General features: G+C 34.7%; 1 protein-coding gene across 2 annotated transcripts; it reads right to left on the bottom strand.

Moving 5' to 3' along the window:
- Positions 1-7,154: 7,154 nt before the first annotated feature.
- Positions 7,155-10,478, bottom strand: LOC111378046 (beta-glucosidase-like). Of its 2 annotated transcripts, XM_023001207.1 has the most exons (13): positions 10,303-10,478; positions 10,165-10,234; positions 10,021-10,079; positions 9,602-9,677; positions 9,407-9,484; positions 9,205-9,292; positions 8,771-9,086; positions 8,572-8,687; positions 8,241-8,455; positions 8,122-8,153; positions 7,869-7,971; positions 7,679-7,787; positions 7,155-7,590 (listed from the first exon to the last, which is right to left on the bottom strand). In XM_023001207.1, exons 1-13 carry the CDS (start codon positions 10,444-10,446, stop codon positions 7,350-7,352), a joined length of 1,647 nt encoding a protein of 548 aa, XP_022856975.1. In that variant the 5' UTR covers positions 10,447-10,478; the 3' UTR covers positions 7,155-7,349. The 2 variants fall into 2 exon arrangements, with proteins under 2 accessions (XP_022856975.1, XP_022856974.1); XM_023001206.1 differs by having other exon boundaries at positions 8,122-8,455.
- Positions 10,479-14,269: the final 3,791 nt, after the last annotated feature.

Here is a 14,269-nt window from a genome sequence, read left to right as displayed (position 1 = left end):
AAAAAAATAGAAAGATTAGCAAAGATTTCAGAAGAGGCCAATCTCCGACGACTAGGGTAAAGGAAAACATGCACAACCCAACCTCCGGCAAAGACCATTGAGGCAGTCGGCATGGGTCTTGCTTTTGTCAACTAATTGGTTTTCAGCATTTAATTTGATAGTGACAACTTATCAAAGTGGCGTGTGCACACCAAAATAGGTGATTCCTTTTCAAACTTTTCCCAGACCTATTGATGAAAAATGGAATAGACCTTTACAACTTGATTGGAACAACTGTTAGTTCAATTTCATCCAAGGTTATGCAGTATTGGTTGGTTGGGATTATGTGGACTTGGGCTAAATGTTTATGGGAAAATAGTTTACGGTGATTAATTTGCATTAGGCCTCATAACCACTAAAAAGCATTTAGGCCTATTTAACCTTTCGTTTTAGAGAAAATTACACCACATCAAATATTTAAAGATGAAAATTCTAAAATCATGTATTAAGTTTACTTAAGCACAAATTAGGGATTTGTCAAAATTAAAAATAATCTCTCTCTCTCTCTCTCTCTCTCTCTCTCTCATCATCATCATCATCATCTATCCCTCTGACTACTCTCGCACAATTAGCGCTTGAGTTATGATTTTTCCTCTTCATTGTTGGAGAGCTCCGGCTATGAGGTTAGCACGGCGGTGCACAGTGCTTAGTCGCTGAGCACTGTGGCAGCAATCTAAGTGCCTTGCAGCAGCAATTCTGATGAGCTCCATTCCAGGCTAACCCAATCAGAAATTGAGATTCCCACTTAGTTTCAGATAAGCTCAACCCAGGAGAAGCCTCCAGTGCTCCCAATTTGTCAGACTTCAAATTTGGTATAAGGTATCTGTGATATGGCTTTAGGTTAATCGATGTAAGGCGGGGTGAGCGATGCTGTTGTCGTTTCCACACAACTGTTGCCACTCACGGCAACCACAACTTTTGGTTGCCACTCTGTGCCTCCGATTTAATGTTTTATTGGAGTTCTGACGTTGGTGATTTACTTAGTTATTGGGTTGTTAGTGGTGATGGTGGTAGAGAGATGGTAGTAGTTGTGGTAAAGTATAACAGTGGTGGTTATGGTTGAATGTTGGTGGCAGATCCATGTCCATAGGTGGTGATAGTGGTGGTGTTTATGTCTTAGCCGATTGAGTTTTTGTGACTAAATCTACTGAATATGTGACCCGTCTAATTGCAAGGATCATATGTCACAAATTCGAGAGATTTGGTTATAGACAATTGATCAGGTCACAAGTCACATATCCAAGAGATTTGTTCACCTCCCATTGAATTAGGTAACGATCACATATAACATGACATATGTCAAAGTGCATATGTCATAGGTCATAGATTTAAGAGATTTGGTTACATACCCAAGAGATGCGTTCACTGGCTATTACATCAGGTCATATGTCACATATCAAGTGCATAGGTCACAGGTCATGGATTCAAGAGAGTTAGTCACATGCTATTAGCTCAGGTCACATTTCACATATCCAAAAAATTTAGTTATAGGCTATTAGATCAGGTCACATGTCCCAAATTCAAGAGATTTGGTCACATACCATTGATTTCTCTGACCTCAATAAGTGGAGATTGGGTTCAAATTCAATTAACCAAATTTTAGCCATGAGAATTCAAGCTATTTTGCTCCAGTAAATACTCTATAAATTATATCAGGAGCTGTTTTTCAATTTTCAATTTTAAAAAAGCATTTTAAATTATACCAACATTGGTTAGTCTTAGTCACCAATGGACTCAGTCGTCGTTGAATGTCGATTAGTTTGCCACCGAGAAGAAGTCATCGATGGGATGGAGGTCGGAGAATGTTAAGGGCGAGTAGATGCCGACAAGTAAAGTGGAGATGGTTGGAGTGGGTATGGGTGAATTAATTTAATTTGATAATCTTATTATTTAAAACTAAAACAAAATAAAAACCTGAATTTTGCATTTTGAAAGTTAATATATGAAAATTGATTTGGGGCATACTTAACAGCTGAGATATGATTTCTTGGGTTAATGATCATTCTTATGGGCTTTGGATAATTGGGCCTGATATTTAATTTCCTTGGGTCGTTTTGATACTTGCATGTATTATTGGGCCACTATAATTTATTCCTACTTCCAAATATGTGCACTATAATTGGGCTGCTCCTAAACCTCTTTTGGGCCTCAATTACGCCTAACTTTTTGCTTATTTTGCTTTGGTTTTCCTTGGCATTACATTTCACCCTACGCACCTGGACATTCAAGTAAATCTACCGAATGAGATTTTGTAAAGTTAGTAAGTTATCTCCAACAAGCTTCGAAAAAGTAACCTTCTTCATTATTTTACACTGTTATGATTGGCATGAAAGATTGAGTTATTAGGGACAAACATTAACAGAGGAACTATGTGGGTGGTTTAACATCCTAAATAGACATGAGCGCAAGCTGCTAAGACAAATTGAAACTATGGCCTGCACCACATTTGCTCCATCTCAAGGTAAAAATCCACATGATGTATATTTTACAAGGTTTAATTATAGTCATTTGGATTGAATTGTATATTTTAATTGTTTCTACTTGGAGATTAAACTTTTTACTGATTTGAGGCCGCATAAGAAATTTGAGAAGAATGTGCATATTCAAATTTAATATACAGATTGCGCTTCAATCGCCCACTTTATTAGCCTTTTGAGGCTACGGACTATAACTTGGGTATACCAAGTGTCCAATGAGTACTTAGCTTGAGCTTCTATTGTTCAAAGGCTCCATTGATCGTCCCAATTGCCCAAACAAGCCCTAACTCATGGATTTCTTATTATTAGATGCGGCATTTTATAAGTCCTCGTTCCTTGAATAAAGGAAGATGCAGTATTTTGGGGTCCTCGTTCCTTGTATAAAGGAAGATGAGGTACCTTAAAGTCCTCGTTCCTTAAATAAGGGAAGAGTTTCGGTACCTTGGAGTCCTCATTCCTTGAATAAAGAAAGAGGTGGTATTTTATGAGTCCTTATTTCTTGAATAAAGGAAGAGGCAGTACCTTGGAGTCCTGGTTCCCCAAATAAAGGAAGAGATAATATTTTGAAGTCCTTGTTCCTTGAACAAAAGGAAGAGGCTAATCGTCAAACGTATTTACCTTACAAAAGGAGCATTTCATGACTTTACGAGATGTTTATTCCTCGTTTTTCACTATCTTCGAGCTTTGTTATAAGACCTCATCTTAAAAGACTTCGATAGTTGAAGAGTTATCCGCGGGATGTCTATTCCCTGTCTCGCTAGATACTTATCCCTGGTTTCGCGAGATGCTTAATTCTCGCTTATCACTATAGTCAAGTCTAGTTGTAAGACCTCGTCTATTCAAGGCTGCATATGAGACTCCGATATTTCAAGAGCTATCCATGGGATGTTTATTTCCCTCCTTACCAAACTTTTATACCTGACTTCACAAGATGGTTATTCCTCATCTTTCACTATTATCGAGCTTAGCTATAAGCCCTCGTCTATCCAATGTCGCTTATAAGATTTCGATAGTTCAAGAGCTATCTGCATGATGTCTATTCTCTGCCTCGCTAAATGCTTATTCTCAGCTTTACGAGATGCTTATTCCTCACCTCTCACTATCGTTGAACTTACTGTAAGCCCTCATCTATTCAAGGCCGCTTATAAGACTCCAATAGTTCGAAAACTATTTGCGGGAAGTTTATTCCTCACCTCATTAGATGCTTATTCTTCATTTTGTTAGATTTTTATTTCTCACCTCTCACTATCGTTGAGCTTAGTTGTGTGACCTCGTCTATTCGAAATCACTTATAAGACTCTAATAGTTCAAGAATTATTCGCGGGATGTTTATTCGCCCTATCGCCAGATGCTGATTCTTGGCTTCACGAGATGATTATCCCTCACTCTTTACTATGTTGAGCCTAGCTATAAGACCTTGTCTATTCGAGAGATGCTTATAAGTCTCCGATAGTTTGAGATGAGCCACCAGCTTAATATTTATTCTTCACTTCACGAGATGCCTTACCAAATGGGTTATTGCATCACAGGTTCATCTAATTGCAGAGAGCTCATCATGGCTCTGCATTGACTGCATTACTGTTGCCTATTTTGCAGAGTTTTGCACTTGCTTCAACTATATCACATCTACTTATTTTCAGAGAGTTTACATTATCCCATGTATGGATGAACCATCCACCATGCGGGAAGCTCTTAACATGGATGAGACATCCACCATGCAAGGGTATTATTTACCGCTTCGTAAGATGAGGGGTAGGCCCACATTCTTACCTATGAAGATGAAGCCTTCCATGGCTGGATCAAACACAATGAAAAAAGCCCTTGCACAGAAGAGTAAACTCCTTGTAAGGAGGTAAAAAATAAAAATAAAAAGAAAATAGAAAATAAAAAAGGAACTCCAACAAGGACAAGTGTGATACCTCTCACGAGGAGCCATGCCTTACTACCTTAAAATTAATCCCTTCTATGGCTGGACCAAACACCATGTGGGAAGCCCTTGTCATTGATGCACCACCCATATGTAAGGCTATTAGCTTATAACAGTTATATATATTTAGAGCATGGCCTCTACTACTCATATCTAGAGTATTACCTCTGCTACTTAAATTCAGAAAGTCGCCTTTGCGTTAGCTTATCACATATGCTTATATATTTAGTCTCATCTCTGCATCGGCTTCATTACAGTGACTTATATTTCAAGTTCGACCTGCATATAAATATTCGACTATGACTTAGAGGACTATTGTGATTACTATTAACATGTGCATTATATTATTGATGTCAAGTACGCATATCACATCATTCCTAGCATACCTCATGGCCCATGACACTATATTTATTACTGGTAGTACATATGCCATGTTATCTACATTATCATTTTATAGACATCATGTTACTTCACACTAGCAAGTTTGATACGTATCATCATTTTACCTTATTTGGAGGGGGCAAATAAACCCCAAATTTATTTTGTACATGCTCGGTGGATATATTGTATTGTATTATAGGTTAGTTTAGCCCATATTACAGAGGAGATGCTGCCAAAATTTCAAAAAAAAAATTATTAAGTTTCTATATTTTGAGGTAATTTGTGTGTCCTTGCTTGTTCAGGCTCGCACACATATTTTCTGAGGTAGTTAGTAAATCCTCACTTATTGGAGCGGTTTATATTCTTGAGACAATTCATAAGTGTTCGCCTATTTGGGACCAACGCATAATTTCAAGGCAGGTTGTAAGTCAATGTTTGTTGGAGCTACTCATATTTCTGAGGCAATCTGTAAGACCTCGCCTATTTGGCAGCTTATATTTTGAAGTCTAACCCGCACATGAATATACGACTCTGACTTGGGTGACTATTGTTATACCTATAAAATTATCTCATATTAGTCCCTCCCATTAGGCTTGGACTCAGCCCATCAGCGCACTTGGCCTAGTCATTTTTCTATAAATATGTGAATCAGTTTCACTTTAATGTACATTCTCTAACCCTAACCAAACCCTCTCTCCCGTCTCTTGCACTCATTTTTCTCTTGTCTGACCGTTGACTTGATCGTTGGAGTGCAAACGATCGTCGAACCTTTTCTCAACTGACGGCATTTGCCTCTTAACGAGGTGTTAAGTGTACAGGGATGTCCACGTGGAGGGGACGATGTCGAGATTCTATTGGCGCATTTTTTGGGGTCAACAAATGTATTGGTTGTGGGTTGGAGTCGTTTGGATTGATTGTCTAGTAGAGAAAGGTAACGTGAAATCGAGTCCAAAAATTACAGTTTTCAAAGGTCTTGGAGCAAGCTTCCGTAACATAAACATCATTTAAAAAGATCAATAAACTCGATTGAAGAACTTTGCCTTTAGTTAAATAGTATAGCTTGGGTTAAAGACCAGTTGATTCCAACTTTCACAGACTTGTATTTTTCTTATATGGCTTAAGTTAATTTTTGTTGTCATAATCTTGTCAAGATTTTTAGTTTCTGAAAAAATTCCTCTCACACTTGATATTTTCTTTCCTTCTAGTTAAAAGAGTATAGTGTTATAACAATTAATCATATATAAAAAGTATCTGACTTCATCTTTTTCTTTATTTTCAAAATCGACGGGTACCTTTGTTGAGCAATGGTTGACACAGTTTGCTTCAGGGAAGTCTTGGAGAGAGATAGAGGTTCCACAACCCTCATTGATACTATTGACTTGAATATCAGAATCCGATTTTCCAAGTGAGAAATCATATATCCACTGGAATTACTTTCTTCTATGTTTTTATTTTCCTGCAAAATTTCTTGCAACAACTATAGCAGATTTGACTGGAAAGTGTTATTGATATGCTGGAGGTGATTTGCATCATGGTTTATGCCTTATGTTGTTTTGCAATTATTCATATTTGTCCATTGCCCAACAACTTTTTTATCTGTCTTCAACTTTCTTTAAATTAATAGTATGGCATTCTAATGGGGACTATCACTATTTTGTGTTATATCATAAACTAAATCTCCATCATGTAACTTAGTTATCTTACAAGTGATACACCACTTTAGTATAATATTGACAAAAGTAGTATTAATTTGTGTTGGACAATGCTAAAAGTATTAGTCAGTAGGTTCAGCAAAGATTCTTTTATGGCGAAACTTTGAGCTTCGGGTGACAGAGTTTGTGATCCAAAACTAATAGTCCATTCTAGGATAAAAATAAAAAATAAAAACAGAGATTGATATAGACTAGGTTTGAGTAGTTTTGACTAAAATCATGTTTGGGGTGGCTTATCTTAGCTCCAAACTTCTAAGGGAAAGCTTCTTGTGAGAAATCTACATCTACAAAGCCTGCAAATGGAGAATCATTGAACAAACAAAAAAAATGAACGAAGACACTATTTTGAATTATTTCTTTCTTTCGTTGATATAACATAATATTGGTGAAGCGCAATTGTTAAATTCGTGTGTTGTATTTTTATTTTTATTTTTTATTATTATTATTATTTTTTTATATAAGCTTTTGGTCGATCTCAAACTGCAGCCAAATCTAGTGCCAATATTGTTGATGTTTAGCAATGAAGTTAATAGAACTTGGGAGATTGCATGAAAGTTGTAGTTAATTAGTGAATAAAAGTTGTCATGGAAATGAAACATGTGGTTAAAATTACTCCTCTAAAACTATAATTGGAACGTAAAGAGTCCCAAATATTTTATTTCACGAATTACAATGATCAAACTGAGTACAAGCTGAAACATCGCTTGCTCAACCAACAAGAAAAGAAAACAAATTAAAGGAAAAACAGCTGCTGCAAGCAAGCATTCATTATTCAGCATAACATTGAGGAAGCACTAATTGCTTTAAATTTAATTAGCTTCTTCTTAGCCTTTTACGGCCTTCTTCATATTGGTCTTCAGTTTGTTTCTTCAAGGGAGTAGCCTTCTTACTGAGGAAATTCTTCCACCAAATAGCTGAGTCTTTTGGGTATCTTGATGTTACTCCATCATCAAAGTCTACATAAATAATTCCAAATCTAGAGGTGTATCCCGAGATCCATTCGAAATTGTCAAACATAGACCACAAGTAATAACCCCTCACATTTACACCTTGTCTGAAAGAGAAACGCATTATCATAAATGTTAACAAAATGTAAATATATTCATAATAATTAACAAATTAACCCTTTTTTAATTACTTACTTAATTGCTTGCTTAATGTAGTATAGATGATCATTGTGATAATCAATCCTCATCTTATCTGACAGAGATTGTGCAACATTTAGGGCCTTATTGTTAACGTCATCCATCCCTACACAAAACAACACATTAATATTGGCTTACATTACAATAGATTTTGTGCTTGTTTAATTATATATCCTCGACAATTTACCATTTTCTGTAATATAAATTATGGGCTCATTGTATCTGTTCTTTATTTCAAGCAAGAGTTTGTAAATTCCCCATGGAACAACGTATAACCAATCCGAACCGGCCTAACACAAAACAAGTAGATTCTCATTACATTAAATATTGTTTCATAAGCATAATAAGCAATAAATTAAATTATTAAGCTTTTAGAATGTAATCTTATCAATTTATTTATTTATTTTCCTAAGGAAAAGCGCAAAAGTTAAAAGGCTTACCTTCGCACCAATGGGCACCCCATTACGCTCAACTAAACAAGAATGAGAGAAATTAGAATCAGGGTAATTTGTGGTGATAAAGTCGATAACAATATCCAAAATAAGATCTTCATACTTACTTGACGCTATGGTGCGTGCATCAGTGAGGTAACTATCGGTTGTAGGGGTTGTTGTATCATTGCTGATATAATTAGTCGTATAATAGTTTATGCCTAAATAGTCGTAAGATCCTTTCACAAGATTCTCCTCTTCTGGCGTAAATTTCGGAAGACGTTCTCCTACATTATTTATCATACTTTCTGGATATTCACCTGTTACTAACGGTTCTACAAACCTTCAAAAGAAGAAAACGGGGGAAAAATTAATTATAATTTGTATGATTAAACTTGTCAACATGATTAGCACAAAAATATTAAAGAGGCCTACAAATAGTGCAAGATATTGAGTTACCATCCCAGTACAAAATCAAGTTCCCTAGCAGCAGCAGCCCGATCTTCTTCAGAGTCTGTAAGAGGCTCATACCAGAAAGTGCAATTTATCATCCCTATTCTGCCTCCTTGACTTTCCTGCACGTTGTACACATTATTCATCTAGATAAGCTATACGTTTCGAAGTATTTATATATAATTACTAATGAAATTTGTGGAACCTGAAATTTTCTCCTATATATATCAACTGCGTGTGCATGAGAAAGGATCAAATTGTGACCCACAATATATGGTTCTGTGCCGGGGTTCCCCGCGTCGATTATACAATTAGGAAGATTTACACTTCTCTGAAAACGGGTCCTCTTTTGTCTCTCTTTCTCTGTTATAGCTTCTTGTGGTCTACCACGTCCAGGGGCAAACAAGCCAGTCGCATATCCTTGAACAGAAAAGGACCAAGCCTCATTCGTTGTATACCAATTTTTCACCCGATCACCGAATTCCCAGAAGCAAACCTCAGCGTATTCACAAAAGTCCTTCCTATACAAAATGGAAATATAACAAAATATAGTTTTCTTCCTCGAATGAATTTAGTTTGTAAATTTCTTAAATATCTTTGTAGAAAATGTGCTATGTGATGCAAGATCGAGTTGCTTACACGATTTTGCGACTTAAAAAACCACCATACTCATCTTCCAAACACTGAGGAACATCCCAGTGGAAGAGCGTTATAGATGGCTGAATATCTACATAAAAATGATTGAAAGAATGTGAGATATAAGCATATATATATCAAATTTAAACTTAATTTCAATTTGACATTGAGCAAATAAAAAGTTATTAAAGAAATAATTTATAACCTGCTGCCAAGAGTGCGTCTATTAAATCGCTATAGTACCTAACTCCTTCCCTAGATACGCCAGTAGATAGCCTTCCTCCTTAAATACCAAGATACAATATAATACAAATCAAAATTAAAATTTGACCTATGTTTGATAGAGTATCAGAAAATGATGCTCAAATTATATCCTTGTAATTTTATTGAACCAACATGCCTGGCAAAATTCTACTCCATGAAATTGAAAATTTGTATGAATCCAAACCCACTTTCTTTATCAAAGCCACGTCATCCTGCAACATTATTAAATATGAGTGCAAATGGTATGCGAATGTTCTAGAATTAAAAGCTTTATCTAGTGTTGTCTTAGGAAAATGTTGATATGCGCTGGGCATTTCGTTTAAGAGTTATTTTTTTCTCATTTAGTTTAGGAGTTATTCTGTAAAAGTTGAGAAAATATATAGTTGAAAAGCTGATTCCATGAAATATATTATATTGAGATTTGGGGTTCCATCGTAAAAGGTTAACCCTGTTAAGAAGAGTAGTACAATCCTTTATAAATTGGTCTATGTTTTCATATTTAATTAATGTGGAATTTATCCCTTAACATATTAAAATAATTTATCCGAAGTATACCCGGAACATATTATATTGATCTGCAGCAACACACCCATTGCTACCATCGGCAATATTACCTGCCAATCCAGTAAACATATTTATGCTCAGAAATTAAACGGATGTGTAGAACACGCATATGGGAAAACTGAAAGAGAAAGAGACCAGGTTTTGTCATTGAAAAAACATCCCAAATACTCTTGGTTTTACCACCTACATTCCAAGCACCTTCAATCTGCAAACAACCAAGTTACATGAGTTCTTGCTCTTATAATTTTATTCAATAATTTACAGTTATACTACCTGAAAACATGATGTTCCAGCGCCAAATGTAAAATCTTCAGGAAAATCAGAGCGCTTCATCTTGTTTTGGGTGGACCTGGCCGTCTGATAGTCAAGAAATGGCTGACTGTTACCAATCATCACGTAGTTGCTTTGGACATCCATAGCTATAATTGAAGTTTGAGTGCACTTTGAAGCACTGCAAGTTCCTCTATTTATAGGGAATTATGGTGAGACTCGTGCAAAATGTGTGAAGTAAATAACCCTATTACGTTATGGACACATATGCAAGAAGGTGGCCGAAATCTTTTTATTTCAATTTACCGCATTATAATATCTTAATATGATCTCAAGTTCAAAACCTAGAAGTTGAAAATTCAACTTGATACGATGGTTCCATGTCTCAAGTGCCATGTTCAATTAATTACGAAATAAAATATAAATTCCTTGAGAATAAATTTTGTGAAAAGTGATTCTTTTAAGTATGTGTGGTTAAAAAGTAGAAAAATGTTATGGATCACCTCGAAAATTAATTTAGCGAGAGATTATGTTGAAAAAAAAAATGAATTTTAAAGAATCTATATATGAATTGTAGAAATCAAACATTCGTTGATCAATAAAAAATACAAATAATTTGGAACACAATTGAGATTACTTAAATTCTCATCTTTCAAAAGATCCGAATGATCTCATTTATTCAATGCAATAGAATTCTATTCTGTAAGAAATAATTTAGTAAAAACCCTAATATCAGATACTAATTGAAAAACTACAGTAAGAAAAAATTTAATTAAAGGAGAAAACTATAAAAATGTCATATAATACAAAAATCTTAGAATTATCAAAATAACTGATGTTTTTTATGCATAGAAAATACTCCCTTCTCTCGCAATGGATAGGGTTCTTTTGCATAATGGTATGTAATAATTTACTTTGTCTTCACGTCCTCGGTGTGATTTTATTGGGTGTTTGCTGTATCTCAAAAATTGTATCCTCAACGAGATGGTATGTATAGGTTTTGTCATCTATATTGTTATCCAAATCAATTGGTCAGTTTGAACTGATTTTTCTCGTCGAATCAATATAAAGCCAATAAGCTAAAATATGACATGCAGCCCTTCTTTTGACCTCCATTAGTTGAGATTATATTTTTTGGAATAATTTTTTTTTAATTAAGAATGTGTAGTTAAAAAATAAGATTTTTTTTATTTACGTATAATATTATTTTATCGAAAAATGTGTGATTGAAAAGAAATAAGCCTATTATAATTTTAAGGGGGCGCAAGACTGTGCCCACCCCTACTGCCTTGGATTCTATTCACAAATAAAACACGTTGCAAGATAATCGGGAATCTATTAAAGGGTCCACATCCAGCCACAATATTGTTCAGAATAAAAGGTAATAAAATATATATTCAGCTTTTTTGTAGGTAATTTTACAAAAAATTAATGCGGTAAGACTTGGAAAAGGATTTTACCATTTGTACATTCTTGGATTATATTATTGTTAACAATTTCTTTATTTTTCAAAAAAATGTGTAGGCGGAATTTTAATTTTTTTTTTTTTTTTCAAGTCGGCGAATGGGCACCAAGCATGATTGTTTACAAAAATCTATATATATTAACATACATACTGAGAAGTTTCTAACCTCTTTTAGTTTATTATTGTTGAAAATTAAATATAAAAGTCTGCCATGGTTGCCTGGAATACAAAAACAAAGATTGATCTTGAAATTTTTGCGGTTTAGGTCAACTTTTTATAGGGGTAAAACACACTTTGTGCGTTTATCTACACATCATTAAAGCTCTAATGATGATCTCAATTTTTATACCTCCAACGTGGTCGACAGATTCCAAAGCCTCTCGCATGCACATAAACCTGCTCCTGCAAAACTGATAAATTAAACAACTTTCGACTAAAGTAAATTAAAATTAGAACTAAAACCGTGAAGAAACTGGATTTAAAAAAAATAAAAAATCAAAGTATTAAAATTGAAATAAATTGGGGATCTGAAAGATTTTAATGTTGTTTTAACCGAAAGAATTAAGCGGTCTATTCACTTGATGTCTTGTTTGGTTTTGTCGTGCAATTTTGATATTTTTTTCGTCATAATCAACACGTTTCAGTTGAGTATATGGGAAAACAAGTTTTTGAAAATTACTTACCTCGTATGATTGTTAAATAATCAGCCAAATATCATCGTAATGTAATGGTCCCTTGTAAATGTCATTATCCTACTATTTGGCACGTTCAGGATTAAAAAGTAGATTACATAGTGGAAAAATTACAACTGCAATATCAAACCTTTCACTTTTATGTAAACTTGATTCAAATTTTTACTTTGTTGCACTTACGGCATCAAACCTTTCAAAAACTCGCATGCGAATTCCAAGCAGATGGATTCCATCATATTAGCTATCAATTGACCCGAAAAATTGATAATTTTGACCAACTAAATAACGGTAATTTGGTCAAAATTATAAATTAAAAAAATTATAAAAATATAATAATAATACGAAAGAGAAAAGTAAACACATCTTCTTTCCTATCCCATCCCAACTCCAGTCCCACCCAAACAAAATCAACACCATAAGCCACCGGGGCACCGTCGGCCATTGCCACCCACACTGTAACCCCTCACCGTCGCCATTGTTGTCACACCCAAACTATCTCTACACAAATCTCTACCCAAATCAATCCATCCCCTTCACCAAAATCAACCGATTTTCTCATTTACCATAATCAATATAGAGTCAATAACTCCAGGTATGCATTAATCCACAATTTTTCGACCCAAACGACAAGAAATAAGAAATTCACACGTAAAACTTACAAGATTGGACCATAACAATCACTCGATCCAAACTAAAAAATTGATTCAATAGAGAGAGAGAGACAGAGATGCCAAACTCTACTCTCCAATCTAATTTCCAATGGCCTAAAACTGAATTGATGGATTATTATTTATTTGACAAGTTATGGTTTTGGTGGGCAAAAAAAGAAGCCATACTTACCGGTAACTTTAATTTCACAAGATTGGAGAATACGATACGTAACTGATTCAATGAAAAAGTAGTATAAAAGAGGAGTAATGGATTTGGGAGATCTATATGCATCTATACTAGTTCATTAGTTGCCGTAGAAATTGGAGGTGGTTTGATGTTTTCTTGTGTTGATTTTGTTTGGGTGGGATCCGATGGTTTCTGGCGTTGATTTTGTTTGGGTGGGATGGGATAGGACGAGAAAGAAGATGGATCTTAATTTTCTTTTTTCCATTTTGTTAATTTGAAATTCTGACTAATTTATCCTTGGTTTAGTTGGTCAAAATTATCAATTTTTCAATTTTTGAGGTCAACTAATTGTTAATATGACCGAACTTGTTTGACTGGATTCCAAATGTGAGTTTTCAAAAGATTTGATACCATGAATGCAATAAAGTAAAGGTTTGGGGGTCTGTATAAAAATTGTATCTGTCGGCGCATAATGCAAAGCATGCGCAATCAACCGCACTGGGACGCCACGTAGACTGACTTTCTAATCCTAGTTTATAGCATAGTGACACCATTTTGTCATTTAGGAAAGTGAAGAATATTTCTACCATGGTCCAAATTAAATTTGTTAATATATATCAAAGATATTTTAAGTGATAAATGGTTAAAGGCACATTTTAGGAAGGATAATTATACTCGCACCATAATTTTTATAAACGCGTCACATATTAATTTTTATTTATTGTTATTCATATTCCCCATTGTTTTCACTTTTCAACCTTCTATTAGTTAGCACATATTGTCAATGATTACAATTTCCCCCCCCCCAAAATTTCTTTATTCATACTTTATTATTTATTTTTTTCCTTGCTCATTTAAATATATGATAGGTAATTAATTCTTTTCTATGCTTGTTTTAACAGAATTTTCAAACAAAAACCATCGTTATGGACAACATATGTTAATGGGAAGGTTGAGGCCAAGAATGTGATGAAAA

The sequence above is a fragment of the Olea europaea genome, unplaced genomic scaffold (assembly GCF_002742605.1).
Source record: "Olea europaea var. sylvestris unplaced genomic scaffold, O_europaea_v1 scaffold1761, whole genome shotgun sequence".
Lineage (NCBI taxonomy): Eukaryota > Viridiplantae > Streptophyta > Magnoliopsida > Lamiales > Oleaceae > Olea > Olea europaea.
This window is presented reverse-complemented; position numbering and strand designations above follow the sequence as displayed.

Coding starts and splice junctions, on each gene's coding strand:
- LOC111378046 (XM_023001206.1), bottom strand. CDS start 10,446: ATGGATGTCCAAAGCAACTACGTGATGATTGGTAACAGTCAGCCATTT. Junction 9,293..9,406: donor AGACGCACTCTTGGCAGCAG/GTTATAAATTAT, acceptor ATTTTTATGTAG/ATATTCAGCCATCTATAACG. Junction 9,087..9,204: donor TTTTTAAGTCGCAAAATCGT/GTAAGCAACTCG, acceptor CATTTTGTATAG/GAAGGACTTTTGTGAATACG.